This window comes from Lissotriton helveticus, chromosome 6 (assembly GCF_964261635.1).
Source record: "Lissotriton helveticus chromosome 6, aLisHel1.1, whole genome shotgun sequence".
Lineage (NCBI taxonomy): Eukaryota > Metazoa > Chordata > Amphibia > Caudata > Salamandridae > Lissotriton > Lissotriton helveticus.
Window position 1 is genome coordinate 1,172,503,249 of NC_136067.1, and position 25,685 is coordinate 1,172,528,933.

Here is a 25,685-nt window from a genome sequence, read left to right on the forward strand (position 1 = left end):
ATTTCAATTGTTGTGTGACCCTATTAATATAATTTTGTATTGTTTGCCATAACTAGGGCATGATTATTCAGGAAATGGGTCATATAATTCAAATGTGTTCCATAAAGAGGCGGGCCCTCCAAAATATGTCTTGCCAGGGGCCCCAAAGACTGTAAGATGACACTGCTGGGCCTTGCTCTTTGTCCTTCAAGTCAAGGTTGAGCCTCTCGCCACACACAGGGTCACACGTTTCTCTTCTGAAAGGCAAAAGCTGACCTTAAATCAGAATCCTAGGTCTTTCCTGGACCTTGAAGAAGAAAAAAAAAAGCCCCTTGCAGAGGCTGTTCACTGACAAAGGTCTCTCTGGTCTGGTAGCCCATTTTCAGGTGCCAGATGAAGGCCAGTTGCAGGCTCGAGGGCAGCCAGTCACACTGTTTACCATGTCATGATTTTCGTCACTACTCTCCTAAGCGCCTCCCTTGCTTAGAGACTCTCTGTTACCCGCTGTCTTCGCATCAACACCTCAGACGCACGTGTCTCAGGGCTTATACACACAGTGTTCATTTTCATTGCTCCTGGGAACAGGGCCAGGTGTTCGCCACCCATGCAGTCCATCAGCCGGTACCGTCAGGCATCGAGGTTTCACTTTCTTGGGTTAAATAAACACATACACCGGCAAGTCAAGAAGCGGAAGTGATTTAGGCCTATCAGCTTCCAGATCCCTTGGCAACGACCACTGAATCGGGAAAGTAGATAAATAGCAAATGTCAGAGTTCAGGAGGCTGGAGGAGAAGGTGAAAGGCTAGGCAGGGGGCGGAGCCAGAATCACAGGTGAGGTTTAAAGCCGGTCATGCAGACACATACTCATACTGGAGAACAGAAGCAAACCGAGCCTGAACGTCATAGGGTCAGGTGAGGCAGCTGTCTTCTGCCGTTCCTTACCTTAGACCCTGGACCCAACTTGCAGTACACTGCATGCTACACCTACTGAATAATACAGGCACAGTTTTTTTAAAAACATTTTTTGATCCAATATGGTGGGCGCTAGATGCTAGGGTAAATGAATTTTTTTTTTCCATTTGCGCTAAAGTGCATTTCTGCCAGTAGTGCAGCACAGGAGCCAAAGAGGCTATCAAACCCTCCAAAATATCTAGATTTTTTTTAAACAAATATTAAAATGAATGTAAGGGGTGGTCGAGCAATGGAGGAGTGGGTAGGGGAAGCAAACATATAAATACATAGGAGTGATGGGAGAATTGATAAAGAAGGAGGGGAAACGCAGCATAGAAGGGAGAGTCAACACAGAACATACAGGGGATATGGCAACACAGAGCACAGGGATGGGTATTTGGCAGGGGGCAAGCACACGAAAGAGAGAGTTGGAAAACACATGCACTCCCATGGAGTGCGTAGCGAAAAAGAAAAGTAAGTGAGCAGTGGAAGAATACTGGTCAGCCAGTCAATAGCATGGTAAATAGGCTATGTTCCAGGGAAGGGCCACACTTAAGAGGAAGAGGAGGAGGAGGAGGTAAAACCATTGAATGAGAAACAAGGAAGTAAGGCTGCCAATAAAAGCAAACAACTGAGGCAATGGGCGATCACTGAACCGACTGTAAGTTTTTGGGATATTCTAAACGAGCTAGTTAAAGCTGTATAATAGGTCAGACCTAAAAAGTATAATAAAATTGCACTTGAAGGAGGAATAGATTTAAAAAACAAAGTTTCCGTGAAGAATGTAAGTCCGAATATGTATGCATCAGCATTGATGAAAATTGCACTCATTTAACACAAAATTGAAATCAGGATATTTGTGGTGACAAGTACATGCTCTACCGACCATTTCCAGGAAAAGGGAACTTAACATGCGGCCTTCAAGTACATGCTCTACCGACCATTTCCATGAAAAGGGAACTTAATGACATGCGGCCTTCAAATGTCTAATGGTTTTTACAAAGTGTTTTTGTTTTTTATTACAGCATTTTTTTCTGTTGCATCACAGCACATCTGTTAGCATGCTGCTTCACTTGGATTCACTATGTAAACACGTTATATGTAGACATCTTGAAGGTCATCCTTGGCATAGATGGGATACGCCTGCTGAAGGACATACTGGAATGCCATTAGAGCAGGGTAGAAAAGGCAAAAGCTAAAAAAAAAACTGAAATTAACACTTTCTGTAATACAGACCCTCTGGTCACAGATGATGTGTTTTAAATGCCTGACTGAGCTGCAAGTTCTACTTGGCTTCGAGAGACTCATTTGGTCGAGGTGACCTTCATGAAAAGCTCAGTCTGCTGGGCCAAATCTGAAATGTTTGAAGGTAAGGGAAAAGTGGGCAACCTGCGGAAGTGAATTTTCACTCTATTTGACCTCTGTCTATTCTTTAACTCTCTCTCTAAACCTCTCTTCCTTTGTACCTACCTCTCTACCCCTGACGCAGTCTCTCTAGCTATTGTCATCTTGAGGATTTTTGGGGTTCCAGGCAAGATATATTTCAATTGTTGTGTGACCCTATTAATATAATTTTGTATTGTTTGCCATAACTAGGGCATGATTATTCAGGAAATGGGTAATATAATTCAAATGTGTTCCATAAAGAGGCGGGCCCTCCAAAATATGTCTTGCCAGGGGCCCCAAAGACTGTAAGATGACACTGCTGGGCCTTGCTCTTTGTCCTTCAAGTCAAGGTTGAGCCTCTCGCCACACACAGGGTCACACGTTTCTCTTCTGAAAGGCAAAAGCTGACCTTAAATCAGAATCCTAGGTCTTTCCTGGACCTTGAAGAAGAAAAAAAAAGCCCCTTGCAGAGGCTGTTCACTGACAAAGGTCTCTCTGGTCTGGTAGCCCATTTTCAGGTGCCAGATGAAGGCCAGTTGCAGGCTCGAGGGCAGCCAGTCACACTGTTTACCATGTCATGATTTTCGTCACTACTCTCCTAAGCGCCTCCCTTGCTTAGAGACTCTCTGTTACCCGCTGTCTTCGCATCAACACCTCAGACGCACGTGTCTCAGGGCTTATACACACAGTGTTCATTTTCATTGCTCCTGGGAACAGGGCCAGGTGTTCGCCACCCATGCAGTCCATCAGCCGGTACCGTCAGGCATCGAGGTTTCACTTTCTTGGGTTAAATAAACACATACACCGGCAAGTCAAGAAGCGGAAGTGATTTAGGCCTATCAGCTTCCAGATCCCTTGGCAACGACTACTGAATCGGGAAAGTAGATAAATAGCAAATGTCAGAGTTCAGGAGGCTGGAGGAGAAGGTGAAAGGCTAGGCAGGGGGCGGAGCCAGAATCACAGGTGAGGTTTAAAGCCGGTCATGCAGACACATACTCATACTGGAGAACAGAAGCAAACCGAGCCTGAACGTCATAGGGTCAGGTGAGGCAGCTGTCTTCTGCCGTTCCTTACCTTAGACCCTGGACCCAACTTGCAGCACACTGCATGCTACACCTACTGAATAATACAGGCACAGTTTTTTTTAAAACATTTTTTGATCCAATATGGTGGGCGCTAGATGCTAGGGTAAATGAATTTTTTTTTTTCCATTTGCGCTAAAGTGCATTTCTGCCAGTAGTGCAGCACAGGAGCCAAAGGGGGCTATCAAACCCTCCAAAATATCTAGATTTTTTTTAAACAAATATTAAAATGAATGTAAGGGGTGGTCGAGCAATGGAGGAGTGGGTAGGGGAAGCAAACATATAAATACATAGGAGTGATGGGAGAATTGATAAAGAAGGAGGGGAAACGCAGCATAGAAGGGAGAGTCAACACAGAACATACAGGGGATATGGCAACACAGAGCACAGGGATGGGTATTTGGCAGGGGGCAAGCACACGAAAGAGAGAGTTGGAAAACACATGCACTCCCATGGAGTGCGTAGCGAAAAAGAAAAGTAAGTGAGCAGTGGAAGAATACTGGTCAGCCAGTCAATAGCATGGTAAATAGGCTATGTTCCAGGGAAGGGCCACACTTAAGAGGAAGAGGAGGAGGAGGAGGTAAAAACCATTGAATGAGAAACAAGGAAGTAAGGCTGCCAATAAAAGCAAACAACTGAGGCAATGGGCGATCACTGAACCGACTGTAAGTTTTTGGGATATTCTAAACGAGCTAGTTAAAGCTGTATAATAGGTCAGACCTAAAAAGTATAATAAAATTGCACTTGAAGGAGGAATAGATTTAAAAAACAAAGTTTCCGTGAAGAATGTAAGTCCGAATATGTATGCATCAGCATTGATGAAAATTGCACTCATTTAACACAAAATTGAAATCAGGATATTTGTGGTGACAAGTACATGCTCTACCGACCAGTTCCAGGAAAAGGGAACTTAACATGCGGCCTTCAAGTACATGCTCTACCGACCATTTCCATGAAAAGGGAACTTAATGACATGCGGCCTTCAAATGTCTAATGGTTTTTACAAAGTGTTTTTGTTTTTTATTACAGCATTTTTTTCTGTTGCATCACAGCACATCTGTTAGCATGCTGCTTCACTTGGATTCACTATGTAAACACGTTATATGTAGACATCTTGAAGGTCATCCTTGGCATAGATGGGACACGCCTGCTGAAGGACATACTGGAATGCCATTGGAGCAGGGTAGAAAAGGTAAAAGCTAAAAAACAAAACTGAAATTAACACTTTCTGTAATACAGACCCTCTGGTCACAGATGATGTGTTTTAAATGCCTGACTGAGCTGCAAGTTCTACTTGGCTTCGAGAGACTCATTTGGTCGAGGTGACCTTCATGAAAAGCTCAGTCTGCTGGGCCAAATCTGAAATGTTTGAAGGTGAGGGAAAAGTGGGCAACCTGCGGAAGTGAATTTTCACTCTATTTGACCTTTGTCTATTCTTTAACTCTCTCTCTAAACCTCTCTTCCTCTGTACCTACCTCTCTACCCCTGACGCAGTCTCTCTAGCTATTGTCATCTTGAGGATTTTTGGGGTTCCAGGCAAGATATATTTCAATTGTTGTGTGACCCTATTAATATAATTTTGTATTGTTTGCCATAACTAGGGCATGATTATTCAGGAAATGGGTCATATAATTCAAATGTGTTCCATAAAGAGGCGGGCCCTCCAAAATATGTCTTGCCAGGGGCCCCAAAGACTGTAAGATGACACTGCTGGGCCTTGCTCTTTGTCCTTCAAGTCAAGGTTGAGCCTCTCGCCACACACAGGGTCACACGTTTCTCTTCTGAAAGGCAAAAGCTGACCTTAAATCAGAATCCTAGGTCTTTCCTGGACCTTGAAGAAGAAAAAAAAAGCCCCTTGCAGAGGCTGTTCACTGACAAAGGTCTCTCTGGTCTGGTAGCCCATTTTCAGGTGCCAGATGAAGGCCAGTTGCAGGCTCGAGGGCAGCCAGTCACACTGTTTACCATGTCATGATTTTCGTCACTACTCTCCTAAGCGCCTCCCTTGCTTAGAGACTCTCTGTTACCCGCTGTCTTCGCATCAACACCTCAAACGCACGTGTCTCAGGGCTTATACACACAGTGTTCATTTTCATTGCTCCTGGGAACAGGGCCAGGTGTTCGCCACCCATGCAGTCCATCAGCCGGTACCGTCAGGCATCGAGGTTTCACTTTCTTGGGTTAAATAAACACATACACCGGCAAGTCAAGAAGCGGAAGTGATTTAGGCCTATCAGCTTCCAGATCCCTTGGCAACGACCACTGAATCGGGAAAGTAGATAAATAGCAAATGTCAGAGTTCAGGAGGCTGGAGGAGAAGGTGAAAGGCTAGGCAGGGGGCGGAGCCAGAATCACAGGTGAGGTTTAAAGCCGGTCATGCAGACACATACTCATACTGGAGAACAGAAGCAAACCGAGCCTGAACGTCATAGGGTCAGGTGAGGCAGCTGTCTTCTGCCGTTCCTTACCTTATACCCTGGACCCAACTTGCAGCACACTGCATGCTACACCTACTGAATAATACAGGCACAGTTTTTTTAAAAACATTTTTTGATCCAATATGGTGGGCGCTAGATGCTAGGGTAAATGAATTTTTTTTTTTCCATTTGCGCTAAAGTGCATTTCTGCCAGTAGTGCAGCACAGGAGCCAAAAGGGGCTATCAAACCCTCCAAAATATCTAGATTTTTTTTAAACAAATATTAAAATGAATGTAAGGGGTGGTCGAGCATTGGAGGAGTGGGTAGGGGAAGCAAACATATAAATACATAGGAGTGATGGGAGAATTGATAAAGAAGGAGGGGAAACGCAGCATAGAAGGGAGAGTCAACACAGAACATACAGGGGATATGGCAACACAGAGCACAGGGATGGGTATTTGGCAGGGGGCAAGCACACGAAAGAGAGAGTTGGAAAACACATGCACTCCCATGGAGTGCGTAGCGAAAAAGAAAAGTAAGTGAGCAGTGGAAGAATACTGGTCAGCCAGTCAATAGCATGGTAAATAGGCTACGTTCCAGGGAAGGGCCACACTTAAGAGGAAGAGGAGGAGGAGGAGGTAAAACCATTGAATGAGAAACAAGGAAGTAAGGCTGCCAATAAAAGCAAACAACTGAGGCAATGGGCGATCACTGAACCGACTGTAAGTTTTTGGGATATTCTAAACGAGCTAGTTAAAGCTGTATAATAGGTCAGACCTAAAAAGTATAATAAAATTGCACTTGAAGGAGGAATAGATTTAAAAAACAAAGTTTCCGTGAAGAATGTAAGTCCGAATATGTATGCATCAGCATTGATGAAAATTGCACTCATTTAACACAAAATTGAAATCAGGATATTTGTGGTGACAAGTACATGCTCTACCGACCATTTCCAGGAAAAGGGAACTTAACATGCGGCCTTCAAGTACATGCTCTACCGACCATTTCCATGAAAAGGGAACTTAATGACATGCGGCCTTCAAATGTCTAATGGTTTTTACAAAGTGTTTTTGTTTTTTATTACAGCATTTTTTTCTGTTGCATCACAGCACATCTGTTAGCATGCTGCTTCACTTGGATTCACTATGTAAACACGTTATATGTAGACATCTTGAAGGTCATCCTTGGCATAGATGGGACACGCCTGCTGAAGGACATACTGGAATGCCATTAGAGCAGGGTAGAAAAGGCAAAAGCTAAAAAAAAAACTGAAATTAACACTTTCTGTAATACAGACACTCTGGTCACAGATGATGTGTTTTAAATGCCTGACTGAGCTGCAAGTTCTACTTGGCTTCGAGAGACTCATTTGGTCGAGGTGACCTTCATGAAAAGCTCAGTCTGCTGGGCCAAATCTGAAATGTTTGAAGGTAAGGGAAAAGTGGGCAACCTGCGGAAGTGAATTTTCACTCTATTTGACCTCTGTCTATTCTTTAACTCTCTCTCTAAACCTCTCCTCCTCTGTACCTACCTCTCTACCCCTGACGCAGTCTCTCTAGCTATTGTCATCTTGAGGATTTTTGGGGTTCCAGGCAAGATATATTTCAATTGTTGTGTGACCCTATTAATATAATTTTGTATTGTTTGCCATAACTAGGGCATGATTATTCAGGAAATGGGTCATATAATTCAAATGTGTTCCATAAAGAGGCGGGCCCTCCAAAATATGTCTTGCCAGGGGCCCCAAAGACTGTAAGATGACACTGCTGGGCCTTGCTCTTTGTCCTTCAAGTCAAGGTTGAGCCTCTCGCCACACACAGGGTCACACGTTTCTCTTCTGAAAGGCAAAAGCTGACCTTAAATCAGAATCCTAGGTCTTTCCTGGACCTTGAAGAAGAAAAAAAAAGCCCCTTGCAGAGGCTGTTCACTGACAAAGGTCTCTCTGGTCTGGTAGCCCATTTTCAGGTGCCAGATGAAGGCCAGTTGCAGGCTCGAGGGCAGCCAGTCACACTGTTTACCATGTCATGATTTTCGTCACCACTCTCCTAAGCGCCTCCCTTGCTTAGAGACTCTCTGTTACCCGCTGTCTTCGCATCAACACCTCAGACGCACGTGTCTCAGGGCTTATACACACAGTGTTCATTTTCATTGCTCTTGGGAACAGGGCCAGGTGTTCGCCACCCATGCAGTCCATCAGCCGGTACCGTCAGGCATCGAGGTTTCACTTTCTTGGGTTAAATAAACACATACACCGGCAAGTCAAGAAGCGGAAGTGATTTAGGCCTATCAGCTTCCAGATCCCTTGGCAACGACCACTGAATCGGGAAAGTAGATAAATAGCAAATGTCAGAGTTCAGGAGGCTGGAGGAGAAGGTGAAAGGCTAGGCAGGGGGCGGAGCCAGAATCACAGGTGAGGTTTAAAGCCGGTCATGCAGACACATACTCATACTGGAGAACAGAAGCAAACCGAGCCTGAACGTCATAGGGTCAGGTGAGGCAGCTGTCTTCTGCCGTTCCTTACCTTAGACCCTGGACCCAACTTGCAGCACACTGCATGCTACACCTACGGAATAATACAGGCACAGTTTTTTTAAAAACATTTTTTGATCCAATATGGTGGGCACTAGATGCTAGGGTAAATGAATTTTTTTTTTTTCCATTTGCGCTAAAGTGCATTTCTGCCAGTAGTGCAGCACAGGAGCCAAAGGGGGCTATCAAACCCTCCAAAATATCTAGATTTTTTTTAAACAAATATTAAAATGGATGTAAGGGGTGGTCGAGCAATGGAGGAGTGGGTAGGGGAAGCAAACATATAAATACATAGGAGTGATGGGAGAATTGATAAAGAAGGAGGGGAAACGCAGCATAGAAGGGAGAGTCAACACAGAACATACAGGGGATATGGCAACACAGAGCACAGGGATGGGTATTTGGCAGGGGGCAAGCACACGAAAGAGAGAGTTGGAAAACACATGCACTCCCATGGAGTGCGTAGCGAAAAAGAAAAGTAAGTGAGCAGTGGAAGAATACTGGTCAGCCAGTCAATAGCATGGTAAATAGGCTATGTTCCAGGGAAGGGCCACACTTAAGAGGAAGAGGAGGAGGAGGAGGTAAAACCATTGAATGAGAAACAAGGAAGTAAGGCTGCCAATAAAAGCAAACAACTGAGGCAATGGGCGATCACTGAACCGACTGTAAGTTTTTGGGATATTCTAAACGAGCTAGTTAAAGCTGTATAATAGGTCAGACCTAAAAAGTATAATAAAATTGCACTTGAAGGAGGAATAGATTTAAAAAACAAAGTTTCCGTGAAGAATGTAAGTCCGAATATGTATGCATCACCATTGATGAAAATTGCACTCATTTAACACAAAATTGAAATCAGGATATTTGTGGTGACAAGTACATGCTCTACCGACCATTTACAGGAAAAGGGAACTTAACATGCGGCCTTCAAGTACATGCTCTACCGACCATTTCCATGAAAAGGGAACTTAATGACATGCGGCCTTCAAATGACTAATGGTTTTTACAAAGTGTTTTTGTTTTTTATTACAGCATTTTTTTCTGTTGCATCACAGCACATCTGTTAGCATGCTGCTTCACTTGGATTCACTATGTAAACACGTTATATGTAGACATCTTGAAGGTCATCCTTGGCATAGATGGGACACGCCTGCTGAAGGACATACTGGAATGCCATTAGAGCAGGGTAGAAAAGGCAAAAGCTAAAAAAAAAAACTGAAATTAACACTTTCTGTAATACAGACCCTCTGGTCACAGATGATGTGTTTTAAATGCCTGACTGAGCTGCAAGTTCTACTTGGCTTCGAGAGACTCATTTGGTCGAGGTGACCTTCATGAAAAGCTCAGTCTGCTGGGCCAAATCTGAAATGTTTGAAGGTAAGGGAAAAGTGGGCAACCTGCGGAAGTGAATTTTCACTCTATTTGACCTCTGTCTATTCTTTAACTCTCTCTCTAAACCTCTCTTCCTCTGTACCTACCTCTCTACCCCTGACGCAGTCTCTCTAGCTATTGTCATCTTGAGGATTTTTGGGGTTCCAGGCAAGATATATTTCAATTGTTGTGTGACCCTATTAATATAATTTTGTATTGTTTGCCATAACTAGGGCATGATTATTCAGGAAATGGGTAATATAATTCAAATGTGTTCCATAAAGAGGCGGGCCCTCCAAAATATGTCTTGCCAGGGGCCCCAAAGACTGTAAGATGACACTGCTGGGCCTTGCTCTTTGTCCTTCAAGTCAAGGTTGAGCCTCTCGCCACACACAGGGTCACACGTTTCTCTTCTGAAAGGCAAAAGCTGACCTTAAATCAGAATCCTAGGTCTTTCCTGGACCTTGAAGAAGAAAAAAAAAGCCCCTTGCAGAGGCTGTTCACTGACAAAGGTCTCTCTGGTCTGGTAGCCCATTTTCAGGTGCCAGATGAAGGCCAGTTGCAGGCTCGAGGGCAGCCAGTCACACTGTTTACCATGTCATGATTTTCGTCACTACTCTCCTAAGCGCCTCCCTTGCTTAGAGACTCTCTGTTACCCGCTGTCTTCGCATCAACACCTCAGACGCACGTGTCTCAGGGCTTATACACACAGTGTTCATTTTCATTGCTCCTGGGAACAGGGCCAGGTGTTCGCCACCCATGCAGTCCATCAGCCGGTACCGTCAGGCATCGAGGTTTCACTTTCTTGGGTTAAATAAACACATACACCGGCAAGTCAAGAAGCGGAAGTGATTTAGGCCTATCAGCTTCCAGATCCCTTGGCAACGACCACTGAATCGGGAAAGTAGATAAATAGCAAATGTCAGAGTTCAGGAGGCTGGAGGAGAAGGTGAAAGGCTAGGCAGGGGGCGGAGCCAGAATCACAGGTGAGGTTTAAAGCCGGTCATGCAGACACATACTCATACTGGAGAACAGAAGCAAACCGAGCCTGAACGTCATAGGGTCAGGTGAGGCAGCTGTCTTCTGCCGTTCCTTACCTTAGACCCTGGACCCAACTTGCAGTGGTAGCATTTTCTTCCTACAAAATCCCTGATAGCACTATTCATTAAGTCATTGGTGCCCTGGACTGAATTGCACACGCCGCAGAGTGGAGAGCCACGTCGGGTATAAAACAGTAGAGTGGCAGACGCAGAGGATCTGTGAGTCCCCAGTAGTATTTAGGTGAAGCAGTCAAGGACGCTTACTAAGAGGTGGCCGTAGGTGTGCACATTTTAGAAGAATTCTTTTTTATTTATACACAAGGAATATAGAAGAGTTAAGTAACGTACAAAAAGTACTACGCGAGCTTTTTTAACACCTTCTCAGCCTTTACTAATATTATAATTAAATTGCTACTACTCACTACTATCATCAACGACGACGGGTCAACTGCGACACTGTCTCTGATGAACCCACGTTGGTTTTAAACGGTAACCAGTGCCACACAGCACAGGGGGAACACAGACACAGGCAGGTAAGGCTGGCTGTCGCGCACCACAGGGCAAACAGACACGAGACCGGAGACACCACGACGAGTCCACGACCACGACGAGGCGACTGGAACTGGATCCTCCAACGTCACCAACCTGAGCAGCGCTGCGAAATGGCCAATCACTGCATGACTATATTCAAGTCAAACACAGTGATTGGCCATTATGCAGTGCTGCTGAGCAGCAGTGCACCACCCACGCGCGGCATCCAATAATGGATTGCTGCGCGGTGACCGGCCAATCCTGGCGCTGTATGCAGCGCCAGGATTGGCTAGGGGGGCACACTGTCTGCTTGCCCTCTCGCCCTTCCTAACGCTGGGGGCTGCTGCCCGTCTAAACCTGCACCCCCCTGGTCATTCACTATGGGAGGGGAGCTGACTGCGCATGCTTGGGCTAGTTTCAGCCCCATGCTCCACATGCGCACTAGGGGGGTACTGTTTCTCTGCTGGTGTCACTGACTCAAGCTGTGCCCGCCCCCTGTGTGTGCCCGCCCCCCTGCGCTGCCCGTATTCCAAGCGGCTCGGCGGCGCATTAATACATTTCTGCTGGTGGCGATTTCTTTTTAAATAAAACAATTGCCTTCTAATCCAGCCGCGGCGCGGGTCCATGTGGGCTAGTGGGGCTACGCCCCTACGCCCCAATGGACGCACCGCGGCTGGACACAGAGTCACTCGGCAGCAGTGAAACTAATACTGGCTGACGGCTTCACAGATGACATGGAGTCACCCAGCAGCAGTGAAACTAATACTGGCTGATGGCTTCACATATGACACGGAGTCGTCGGCAGAAGTGAAACTAATACTGGCTGATGGCTTCACATATGACACGGAGTCACTCGGCAGCAATGAAACTAATACTGGCTGATGGCTTCACATATGACATGGAGTCACTTGGTAGCAGTAAAACCTCATGCAACCACCTACACAGATTAAGTACTGCTGATGCCCTCAATATCCACAGTACCCAGAAGTTTTCTGCCCCACTCTTGATGGGGCCTCAAGTCACATTGTATGTGATTTTGAAGTTTGAAATGTGGCCACAATCATACACCAACACAAAAAGGCATATCTAATTTAGAAATGTTACAACCAATAGGAAGACTTCTTAAAGGGTGCAGTGCAATTTCATACTAGCATAGAGGCGAGCTAAAAAGCTTTTCGGCTCCATGAGCACTGAAAGATGTTCTGTTTTCGAATAAACATTCCCTTTTTTAAACTTTATCCAACACCTACAATTCTTCTCCTTAAGCTAAAGCATAGTGTGAATAACACCTCCAGATGGAACTCCAAACCCATAAATGCATGTTTACCTTTGACGAGAATCAGTTTATTTGCTGTTGATTCCTCTCCGGCCAATTTTGCGAAAATAACTTCATTCCTAAAATCAGCAACTCCTTCAAATGGCAACACTAAACGTTTTCCTTGCAGGGTTTCTTGAATGGCATCCTTGCTTTCTGAAAGAGCATCGATGGCTCTGTTGAGAGTAGGAAATACTTTGTGACCTCAAGATGCACTGCATAGAAATCATTAGCAAACAAATAAGAAGCATAACAATTAGGAATTACACATTCGCTCACTTTAGAAACATGCCCTTTAGGGCCATATGTATCAAGATACCCATTTGCGATTCTCAAATAGCGATTTTTAAGAAATCGCTATTTGAGAATCGCAAATGGGTATGTATGTACAAAATCGCATTTTTTTGCGATTCCTTAGAATTCCTTAATTGCGATTAGCAAATTGCGAATCGCAATTAAGGAATACTTTCCCATTCATTTCTATGGGCCAGGAGGCCCATAAGAATGAATGGAAGCTATTCTCAATTTGCGATTCGCAATTTGCTAATCACAAATTGAGAATAATTTCAAGGGTGCAGGAGTGTCCAAAGGACACCCTGTTGCACAACTGAAATATGCATGGGTGCACATGTGGCGCACATACATGCCCTAAGGGCATGTATGTGCGTCACATGGCACTTTGAAAAATGCAAAAATGTGCATTTTTCAAAGAATTCGCAACTTACCACCAACTAGAAGTTGGTGGTAATTTGCGATTCCTTAAGGGCATTTTGCTAATTTTTATTGCTACATACATTGCATTTGAGGAATCGCAAAATTTGCGATTCCTTAAATGCAATTGCAAAATAAGGAATCGCAAATTTTGCGATTTTGCTTCATACATTCCATTTAGCAAATTCTCATTCGCAAAGGCCGAAATTCTGCGAATTTCGGCCTTTGCGATTGCGAATTTGCATGATACTTATGGCCCTTACGGCCAGATTCATGAAACGAAAATCGGCTCGTAAAGGGCCAGATTCTGAGAATCTGGCCCTTTGCGAGCGCATTTTTTGCATTTGGGATTCATCATCCCAAATGCAAAAATCGCCATTATAGAATTCGCAATTGTGCGAGGAATTGCATTTAAGGAATCTCTATTTGAGATTCCTTAAATGCAATTCATGAAACATTTAAAAATAGCGAATTCGCAATTTTGGGCCGCTATTTACCCAAAGTCAAACCTCGTGGTAAATAGCGGAAACTTAGAAAAATGCACTTAAGTGCATTTTTCTAAGTTGTATGTTACACACACACATGTCCTTGGGACATGTGTGTGCGTAACACCAGCGTCCAATGTCATTTCAGGGGTGCAACAGGGTGTCCTTTGGACACCCCTGCAGCCTTGAAATCGCATCCTTATTTGCGATTAGCAAATTGCTCATCGCAAATAAGGATTGACTCCCCATTCATTCCTAGGTCCTTTAGGCCCATAGGAATGAATGGGGAGTTATTCCTTATTTGCGATTAGCAATTTGCTAATCGCAAATAAGGAGGCTGTAGGAATCGCAATTTATTTTGCGATTTCTACATGAATCCCGATTTGCAAGTCCTTAATAGCGATTCCTTAACAATCGCTATTAAGGACTCGCAAATCGGGACATTGATGAATCTGGGGGTTAGTCTCCAGATAGTAATCAGAGTATTTTATTTGGCTTATTCTTCGATTATGCTTTTTCTCAATCAAATTTTAATTTCTAAAATAATCTGCTTTTGGCATTGGCGATGCAGCTGCTGAAATATGACAACTTTATATATTTTAGTATTACAGCTGCTAGTTGTCATCGTTTTCTGAATTTCCATATTTGCACTCGGTTCTGGCAGCAGTTAATACACTATTATTTCGAAAACCTATGAGTATTTTGTTCCATTGGTGGACAGTCTCAGGTGACGTTGAATAGCCACAAACACAACTGCAATTCAGCTTCTAGGAGATGCACAATTTATCTCCCTAAACAGTGTCAAATTCTTTACCTGTATCCTAGAGAGAAGCAGCAACGACCGGTCGAGTGAGTTAAAAGAAGGAGGGGTGACAAACCGGTGCAGTGTGGGCCGCTGCAAGGGGAGGTGACCCGGTCGGCAAGCAGAGCGACGAGGGACGTGTAGAAATGAAGTGAGCCCCTGAGGTAGAGGACCCATCCGGACCCGAGAGATGGAGAGAGCCTGAAGATCGAGGAGAAGGCCCGGGGGCGCTGAGTTCGTACATGGGAACCTGCGACACAGATCATAGGTGAAGAGAATTTTGCAGTCATTACACAGTGAGAAGCAGCTGGGAGAGGGATTTCTGAAAAGCAGCAGATGGCCAGTAGACCCAAAAAGGCACCAACTAACACAGACAGCGCAGTGGAGGGGAGCATATCCTCGGGGAAGGAGTAACCCTTGATCAGGCTATAACCTATTACAAAGTTATACCTCTTTCATTGTGCTCTGTTCACGGTTAGGCTACAGATCCTTCCCACATGAATTGTCTGACCCCAATGCCAGGACCTAAAATGGCGGCTTCCATTACAGTCAGGTGCATGGCCAGTACCCTAATATAAAGCGGATGCATGTGGTTGTGTGCAGAATCCACATTGTATGCCAGCGACATTTAAACATTTGAACAATCTCCTTTGGATGTGCATGAGTCTGATCTGCCTGGACTGACCTGTTCACTGATACGTGAGATGGTGGCTCCACTGTGGAGATGCTCTCGGTAGGAAGCCTGACGTGTGATCCCCTATCAAGTGTCTTGCCTTCCAAGAGCCCTAAGTAAGTGTTACTAGTTCACAATCCAACAGGATCGCGGCTGATGGGTGCCTGACCCTAACATGGCCGCCAGTTGTGACTTTTCCCCCCCCAGCTGAAATCTTCCTTACATAATCCTACCAGGACTGTGCCTGACCTCAAGATGGCGTCTGGAATTCATTCGGACCATGGTTTGTTTCCCCCCGCCCCCAAAATCTGAATCTTTGAGTACTCCTGATCTCCATCCTGACAGCAGAGTCCGAGCACTATGTCCGACGCCTGGTTGAGCTGCTCTGTTAAGCTATTGAGGAAATCGGCCTTGGATTATCCCCTGTCCGTCACCTACCCAGCTGGACTTTGGGCACAGTTTTTCTCCCTGTCTCACTGTCTCGCCCACCCCCTCTCATCGTATTTCTGTAACACTGCTTTTTCCTTGTCTCCTATCTATCTATCTGTTCCAATTTAGCACTCTTTCTTTCTTTGTCTTACTTCCTTTGCTCCTATCCCCTCTCACCTGAATATTTCCCCTTGTCCCCTACACCGCCTAGCCCCTGTACTTTTGTGCCCTTTTGTGCCCTTTGACTAAGCACTCCTTCTCCCCTTGTTGGGGAAAGATCCAATATTTATACTCTGCAGTCTCACCAAAGCCGATGAGAGAGTCCACAGCGCCTAGGGAGCTACTCACAGTTGAGGTATGGTATGGCACCCCTTCCCAAAGCACTCCCTCTCCCCTTTATGGGGAAGGATCCAGTGTAGGCCTTGGAGTCTCAGAGACCCCTCTGAAAGAGTCCACTGCGTATAGGGAGCCTCTCGCAACAGAGATGGGGAAATGATACCACTTCCCCTGGGATCACAGCTTACTGAACTTTGTGTTCCCATCACCCTCCCCCTACTCTTTCCAAGCTGTGTCTCTCACCCTCCCCTCCTCTTTCCCTCTTCCATTCTCTGACTACTTCCCCTGCGCTTACCCCCTCCCCTGAATCTCTCCCCTTGACTGCATTTTCCCTTATGTATATGCCCTTTATGTTTGTCTCAACCTTACTTGTCACTAGCAACCCTTGACCGTACCAGGTAGGTCGCTCCCCCTCCGCACAGCACCGCCTGTGTGTACCTGCCCCAGCTGCCGCTGCTGAGGAAGTTCGAGGCCCTCCACCACCTGCAGGCTACCACCTGCGCCTCATCCCTGGTGGCCAGTGGTAGGCCGTAGGTAGGTTTGTTCATCCTCAGCTTTATTGCTTTTATTGTATTGCCTGTATTTTCATTGTTGTGTCTGTGACTGCTGTTGTCTGTCTTCCCCCGCTGCCTGTACGTGGTCTGTGCCCCTTTTTCTTCCCTCTGTTCCCCTCGCTGTCTCTGTGCTTTCTCTGCCCGGTCTTTCCTTCTGTACCCCTCGCTGCCCCATGTCTCTGCCCAGTTTTCGCTTCTGTTCCCCTCGCTGCCCCCGTGTCTCTGTCCGGTTTTCCCTTCTGTACCCCTCGCTGCCCCGTGTCTCCGCCCGATTTTCCCTTCTGTTCCCCTCGCTGCCCCCTTGCCTCTCTGCCCGTTCTGCCGTCTGTTCTTAGCTGCCCCTGTATTTCTGTGTTCTGTATTTTGCCTCTGTGCCACTTGTTTTTCTGGTATTTCTGTGCCCTTTTGCCTTCTGTGCCACTTGTTTTCCCCTCATTTTTGTGCCCCTTTTGCCTTCTGTTCCACTCGTTTTTTGTGCCCGTCTGCCTTCTGTGCCGCTCGTTTTTTCCCTCGTTTTTGTGCCCCTTTTACCTTCTGTTCCACTCGTTTTGTGTGCCCTTCTGCCCTCTGTGCCACTCGTTTTTCTCTTGTTTTTGTGCCCCTTTTGCCTTCTGTTCCACTTGTTTTTTGTGCCCTTCTGCCCTCTATTCCACTCGTTTTTTTGTGCCCTTCTGCCCTCTGTGCCACTTGTTTTTCCCACATTTCTGTGCCCCTTTTGCCTTCTCTTCCACTCGTCTTTTGTGCCCTTTTGCCTTCTGTGCCACTCGTTTTTCCCTCGATTTTGTGCCCCTTTTTCCTTCTGTTACCTTTGTTGTCCCTCACCGCCCTCGCCGCTGCGTCCCCTGCAGCCCCGCCCCCCCTGACGGCCCACTGTTCATTTCCTGCCCCCTCCTCCCAGCTGCTCCTCCCTCCCACCTCCCCTTATATGCTGGCCGCTGTGCGGCCGTGCCAGATGCGTGCCACAGGCACGCCTAAGGCAAGCCCGTCTGCCCCCGGACAGCTCCCAGCGCCAGAACCACTGGCTCCCGCACCCGCCACGATGACCGTCGCCACTACGACGCCAGCACTCTGCACGCTCTCAACTCCGGACGGAGCTACACCTGCTTCAAGTCAAGGAACTGCAGCTACACCAGCCTCAGAGCCGACGAACCACCCGCCAAGAAAGACCCCACATAGTGAACAAACTCAGGACAGCCACGCAGCACACAAGGACGCTATCCGCAACCACCACCACCTCAACAGGGCGGCTAAGAGGACCTCCTTCAAAGACCGCCTCGACAACAATGCATACAATAGCAAGGAGCTCTTCAACATCGTGAAGGAACTCTCCAACCCCAGCTCCAACACTGACATCCCGCCGTCGCAAGCCCTGTGCGACTCCCTCGCCACCTTCTTCCACCGCAAGATAGCAGACATCCACGACAGCTTCAACACCCAGATAGCCCCAACAGACAGCAAACCAACAGACCCTCCACACACCATCGACCACGACCCCCTGCTAGCCTGGGCCAGCGTGAGCATCAATGACACCATCAAGACCAGGCGCACAATCCATTCCGGCTCTCCGTCAGACCCATTCGCGCACCACGTCTTCAACAGAGCAAGCAGCACCATCGCACCCCACCTGCGCAATGTCATCAATCTCTCTCTCACGACCACGACCTTCCCAGAGATCTGGAAACACGCCGAGATCAACGCCCTACTCAAAAAATCTAACGCAGACCCAAGAACTTCCGGCCCATCTCTCTGCTCCCCTTCCCGGCCAAGGTCATCGAGAAAACCGTCAACAGACAGCTAACCCGATACCTCGAAGAAAAGAGAATCCTGGACCCTTCCCAGTCAGGGTTCCGCAGCAACCGCAGCACCGAGACTGCCCTCATTGGCGCCACTGATGACATCAGGACCCTGCTGGACAACGGCGAGACTGCAGCACTCATCCTCCTAGACCTCTCTGCCGCCTTCGACACCGTCTGCCACCAGCACACTACGCGCACGCCTCCACGCCGCAGGGATCCGAGACAAGGTTCTGGATTGGACCACCTCCTTCCTCCCAGGCAGAACCCAGAGCATCCCCCCCCCCCATTCTGTTCCAAAGTCTCCGAGATCATCTGCGGCGTGCCCCAGGGATCCTCCCTCAAGCCAACGCTGATCAACATTTACATGGCCCCGCTCACACGTAGCCCGTCAGCACAACCTCAACATAATCTCCTATGCCAATGACAGTCAGCTGATCCTCTCCCTCACCAAGGACCCCATCACCGCTAAAGCCAACTTCCACGAAGGAATGAAGGCCGTCGCCGACTGGATGAAGACCAGCCGTCAGAAGCTGAACTTGGACAAGACGGAGGTCCTCATCCTCCGCTCCAACCCTTCAGCCTGTGACGACTCCTGGTGGCCGACGGCACTGGGGGCAGTTCCGACACCCACCGGCCACGCACGCAACCTGGGAATCATCCTCGACTCAACGCTCTCAATGACCAAGCAAGTCAATGACGTCTCCTCCTCCGGCTTCAACACCCTCTGCATGCTCCGCAAGATCTACAGATGGATCCCGACAGACACGAGAAAGACAGTCACCCAAGCCCTCGTCAGCAGCAGACGTGACTACGGAAATGCCCTCTACGCGGGAGCCCCAACCAAGCTCATCAAACGACTACAACGCATCCAAAACGCCTCGGCACGACTGATCCTCGACGTACCTCGCCACACCACTGCCACATCACCCCCCACCTGAGAAACCTGCACTGGCTCCCCGTCAACAAGAGGATATCCTTCAAGCTCCTCACCCACGTACACAAGGCACTCCACAAGACCGGACCAGCCTACCTCAACAGACGGCTCTCCTTCTACATCCCCAACCGCCAGCTATGCTCCGCCGACCTCTCACTCACCACCGTCCCGCGCATCCGAAGAACAACCACCGGTGGAGATCCTTCTCCCACCTCGCCGCCAAGACATGGAACACCCTCCCACTGAGCCTACGACAGACCCAAGACCTGCTGACCTTCAGGAAGCTACTCAAGACCTGGCTGCTCGACCAGTAGCGCCTCCCCAAACGCCTTGAGACCCTCGCGGATAAGTAGTGTGCTTTACAAATGATTGATTAATTATGTTGCCAGGCTCTAATACCTGTGTAACCTTTGTAACAATGTAACCTGCAATTATGGTCTGATACTCATGTAAAGCGCTCTGATACCTTCAGGTCTAGCCGGCGCTATATAAAACCTTTAAAATATATAAATAAAATGAATAAATAGATATTTCCTCAGAGCTGAGGAAATGGGGATATCTGTACAGAATGAAATGGTGACCTTAGCAAGAAGCGAAGAATTTCCTTTAGTTACTCCACAGGCAGGAGCACATTTCCAAGCATGCCGCAAACAATCTTGAAGAGCGAGAGGGGAAATTACCCGTCTTCATCCGAGTCAGTTCTCGCAAAGCCCCATCTACAGATAGTGACATCATCCACAGGCCCCAACGGGGGACTTTAAAACATTGGGAGGCAAAGAAGCTTCCTCGATTGCTCTTCTACTATGCTACCCATCGGATCTCCTGTCGCCGTGGATCACATCATCTCTTACAGGAACCCACCAGCACAGAAGAGACCAGCCTTTTAGGCTGATTGTGGCTGTTCAGGCTTAGTCAGTCACATCAAAACTGAGCATATACTTAAGAAACAGATGCTGTCGCACTTACATGCAAATTTTGGAATTTGCAGTGGATTTAGGGCCTGCCACTCGTCACCACTCACAGGTTTCACAGGATAGCAAAGCTTGTCTGAACCACAATGATTAAAAATCCGAACCCTTGCCCTAGCTAGTGCTAGGTTTGGAAGATATCATAGACCAAACAAATGTTTTGAAGAGGAAATTGGATGCCCCAGTAGATTTAAGGCAGCTTATTAATAACACTAAAAGAAGTATCAATGAGAGTCCAAGGCCGGAGGACAAACTGAATGATATGGCTGTGATAAGTACGCTAAATGTTACATTCACAAGAAAAAATGTCGAACAGGACCCGTCAAAGCATAATAAACTAAGGGCCTGATTTATATCTTGGCGGGAACGGTCTTGCCATTGATTTACCGCCGGAATTCCCGTCCATCGACTTAGCGAACCACCCTCCAGATTTAGATGTTGACGATCCCATAGACGAAAGACCGCTGACAAACCGCAGTCACTGCCACGAATCACAGCCCGCGTCGACGGCGCCATAGGCAAAAGCAGCTGGTGGCAGGATTCCAGCCCCTTTTACCACTGAGCCAATCACAATGTGCATTCCCACCATCGTTACTGTGGAGGCTAAACCACCAAACTGAAGTTGGGGAATTGGGAGGGATATAAGGACCAAACTTACTTTTTCACTAATTTTTCCATTTCCTGCTGTCATTAATCCGATTGTACAAGTCCTGCCGTTGATACTGCTCCTGGACCAAGAGGAAAATCAACCCAGTTGTCACCGGCCCAGAAGGTAAGTCACTGTTTAACCTGTCAGCCTCAGAATGGTAGCTGCACATTAGCACTGGACTCGAGGATGTTTAAGAAAAACTTACAAGCAATACTACAATGATGTGCAATGCATATAATGTACTCAAAAAGATGTGTAAAAACACACCTCAAGATATTAGTAACACCCACCAATCTGGTACTAACTGCCATCATGGCAGTGGGCAACTACACACAAAGTCACAGCAATCACAAATAGGAATGTGTCCATACAGGTGTGTGCAAAAATCTTCTCTAAACTACCAGACATAAACAGTATACCCACTAGGAACTACTCAAATCCATGATAATATAGTAATTGCACTGAAAAATGCTACAAGTGGGTGTACTTAGAATGTACAAACAATCTGACCTCTAAATTGCAAACACAAAGAAGTATGAAAGCCACATGTCCCCTTGGTATGTGCAATTAATGACAAACATTAGACGTCTTTTAACTGTAAAGTGTCATGTTCCCTGTGTGATCCATCTGTGCACATTATGGACACATCACGTTAAAATAAACACCCATGAACTAATTCTCCAGTCACACTAACAGAAATTCATATACATTTTATGTAAGTGTCTAGTCTCAACTGTATTTCATTGTTGTGTCTGTGACTGCTGCTGTTCTGTCTTCCCCCCCTGCCTGTTCGTGGTCCGTGCCTGTTTTCCTCCCTCTGTTCCCCTCGCTGTTCCCGTGTCTCTTAGCCTGGTTTTTCCTTCTCTACCCCTCGCTGCCCCCGTGTCTCTGCCGGTTGTTCCTTCTGTACCCCTCGCTGCCTCTGAGTCTCTGCCCGGTTTTTCCTTCTGTACCCCTTGCTGCCCCCGTGTCTCATTTTTGCCTTCAGTTTCTCAGCTGCCCCTGTATTCTTGTGCCCTTTTTGCCTTCTGTGCCACTCGTTTTTTTCCTGTATTTCTGTGCCTTCTTGGCCTCTGTGACACTAGTTTTTCCTGTATTTCTGTGCCCATTTTTGCCTTCTGTGCCACTTGTTTTTCCCTGTATTTCTGTGCCCTCTTGCCCTCTGTGACACTCATTTTTCCTGTATTTCTGTGCCCTTTTTGCCTTCTGTTTCACTTGTTTTTCCTGTATTTCTGTGCCCTTCTTGCCTTCTGTGCCACTCGTTTTTTCCCTGTATTTCGGTGCCCTCTTGTCTCTGTGACACTCGTTTTCCCTCAATCTTGTGCCCTTTCTGCCTCTGTGCCACTCGCTTTCCCTCGTTTTCTGTGCCCTTTTGCCTTCTGTCCCCTTCATCATCCCTCACCGCCCCCGCCGCTGCGTCTCCTGCTGCCCCGCCCCCCTGACTGCCCACTGCCCATTCGCTGCCCCCACCTCCCGCCTCTCAGCTGCTCCTACCTCCCACCTCCCCATATAGGCCGGCCGCTGCATGGTGAGGGGAGCGACCCTTGACCCCACCAGGTAGGTTGCTCCCCCTCCGCACAGCACCGCCTGTGTGTCCCTGCCCCAGCTGCCGCTGCTGAGGAACTTTGAGGCCCTCCACAACCCGCAGGCTACCACCTGCGCCTCATCCCTAGTGGCCAGTGGTAGGCCCTAGGGTTGTCCTTTAGTTAGTGCAAACATACAACATGCATGCATCCCTGATTTGGGCACACTTTAGGTTCTAGGTGAAAGACTCCACACCATCTTTTTTCATTCTTTCAATCTTTTTCCATATTTATTTCATGTTACAGGTTCAACATCATAATTTCATCTTTATATCCAACATTTTGTTGCCGAGCTCCGATGCATTTCGGGCTGTCATGCCCTTTCTCAAGGAGCTTTTGTCTTATCTAATCAAAAACAAATGAAATATAGCCATCATATATCTCTAATATACAACTTATCAGAACATGTATAAGACAATTCATATAAATGTGACCGTTTATAAACATTAAATTCACGTAGTGGTTTTAGGTAACGAGTGCCCGTTTCGTGGAGTGAGCCGATAAAAATTAAAACATGTGTGAAATGGTGTAAAATGCATGCGCTGCACTTACGTGTCTGGCTGCCCCAAAACGTGTGGGATAAAGCTCTGAAAAAACGGTAACGAAAATATCTTTAGAAAACTGCGCGAGGCCTCGCGACTGTAAGACTTTATGAAATAGCGGTTCAAGACCGACTTACTGAGTTATCGTGAATCTTCCTGGGCGCCCGGTTCGGTTAACTTCAATTCCGCCGAGGATTTGTTTGGGAAGACACCCTGTGTAATAACGGGTTCAGCGATTGGGTGACGTGATGACGCTTAGTTGTGTGTGGACCGGTAAACATAGAAAACGGACCTATTTGTGGCGGCCCTGTTGAAGGAGGAAAAGTCTTAACATGATTTAGTGTATGGATGCACGATGTATACATTAAATGTATCAGCAAATATGAATATATCATTACATGCATGGGTACAAAAGAGTCAAAATAGCATCACGAGATACCACCGAGGTGGCAGTTATAGAAAACAACTTAATTCCACTCTGTCATTAAGCCCAAATGGCTTCATTGATTGAAGACGGTAAATCCAGGTTGTTTCACGTCTAAGTAAGGTTTTGTTATTGTCCACACCCTTTTTTTCAATAATTTCCAAAACCAAAAATTTCAATTGTGCAATGTTGTGTTTCTTTTCCATGAAATGAGTAGCAATGTTTCACTTTTCATTTTTAGTCCTAATGTTCGATTTGTGCTCGTTCAGACGCACTTTTATTTTTCTTTCCGTTTTACCCACATATGTCTTACCACATGGGCATTTTAGCATCTAGATGAGGTTGGATGAGACACATGTGGCGTTTACATTAAGCTTAATATTGTAGCCTTTCATAGGGTGTGATATTGTGTTTCCTCTTATTACATTGTTGCAGCTGTTGCAGTTCAGGCAAGGTCTAGTGCCTTTAGATATGGTGGGTACGGTCGTCTCTTTCATAAGAATTTCTTTGATATTACTGTTACGTGTATATGCAAAAATCGGTGGAGTAGTAAACAAATTGTTGAATTCTGGTTCAGCTGTAAGGATCGGCCAGTGTTTCAAAATGATTTTTTTGTAAGTGGTGCTTAAAGTTGAAAATTTCTAAACCAACACCATCCTGGTGTCTTTGGGTTTTTCTGTTTTTTTCAGTGCCTGTTCACGAGTGATTTTTGATGCCCTGTTAGCTGCTTCTTCAATTAAGTTTATGGGATATCCTCTCTCACGAAATCTTTCACCCATTTCAATTATGCGTTGTTGTCGGGTATCTTCCCTTGAGGTGATACGTGTAGCCCTTAGCATTTGTGAATATGGTAAGTGTCTTTTTAGCGCACCCTGATGAAAACTAGAATAATGTAAAGCATTGTTGCGGTCTGTGCTCTTCCGAAATAGGTCTGTCTCAAATCCTTGAGGTGTTCTAGAGATTAAGACATCTAGGAACGTTATTGATTTTTCGCTCATCTGCCACGTTAATTCAATCCTGTCATATTTTTTGTTCAAATCCAGAAGTGCATCTTCTAGGTTATTTTGGGTATCCTTTCAAATGAAAAAAAGATCATCAATATATCTGACGAATAGTTTCAGGTTATTTGACCAGGTTGGATTGCCATAAATGTATGTATTCTTGAATTCCATCATATATATGTTGGCATATGTCGGCGCAGCGCAATTGCCCATGGACATCCCGGACAGCTGTAGGTACCATGTTTTGTTATATTCGAAGTAGCTGTGATAAAGAGTAAACTGCATTAGCTCCATCAAAAATTGTTGCATTTCTGGTTCTATGTCACTGTTCAAAAGTGCCTTTTCTACGGCCTCTATTCCCCCCCATGGGGGATAGACATGTACAAAGATTTTACATCCGCTGTGCATAAAATAAGCTGTTCATTAGGTTCCACTGACACTTCTGTAAGTTTTATTAGAAATTCTGTGGTGTCTTTCACGTAGCTCTGCATGCGTTTTACCATAGGTTGAAGGTATCTATCCAAGAATTTACCTACAGGTTCATGTAGGGAACCCCTCGTTGATACTATAGGTCTAAACGGTGGGTCGTCTATGCTTTTGTCAATTTTTGGTGACATATGTATGCTTGGACTTTTTGGATGTTCTGCAAGAAGATATTTTTTGGTACTTTCATTTATTGACCCCAGTTCTTGTGCTTTTTTGACTAAATCACCAAGTCTAGTACTGTATTGTGTGGTGGGATTCCCTTCCAATCTCATATATGTTGTGCCGTCTGAAATGTGTTCTTGGATTTTTGATTCATACATCTTAGTGTTTAGCAACACCAATGCTCCTCCCTTATCGGCTTTAATGCATTTGATTTGTTTGTTGTTGGCTAATTTCTTTAGAGTATCCCGATCTTTTTGGGTAGTGTTATTAGTGACCTTTTTTCTGTAGTTGATTTTGAGTAGATCTTGTTTAACTAGTGTTTCAAATAAGTCGATGCATTTATGACTTACTGGCGCTTGGTAGGAGCTTGATGGGCGTAAGCCCATTAATAAGTCTGGTTTTCCCTGAGTGGTGGAAGGTGATACATTTTCAAAGAAATGGCGTAGTCGGAGCTTCTGAGTAAATTTAAATGTGCTTGTTTCCAATTCCAATAAGTTTGTTTGGGTTGTAGGTATAAAGGAAGTCCCTTTTTCTAGTAATTTCATTTCGTATGT

The 25,685-nt window shown here is 46.1% G+C and overlaps 1 protein-coding gene across 1 annotated transcript in view; it reads right to left on the bottom strand.

The window, feature by feature from the left end:
* The window catches only part of LOC144762633 (uncharacterized), a 676,873-nt gene that overhangs the window by 85,525 nt on the left and 565,663 nt on the right, over positions 1-25,685 (bottom strand). The window contains exon 5 of the mRNA XM_078647868.1: positions 12,609-12,772. Within this exon, the coding sequence (XP_078503994.1) occupies positions 12,609-12,772 (164 nt within the window). The remainder of the gene's footprint in view (positions 1-12,608; positions 12,773-25,685) is intronic.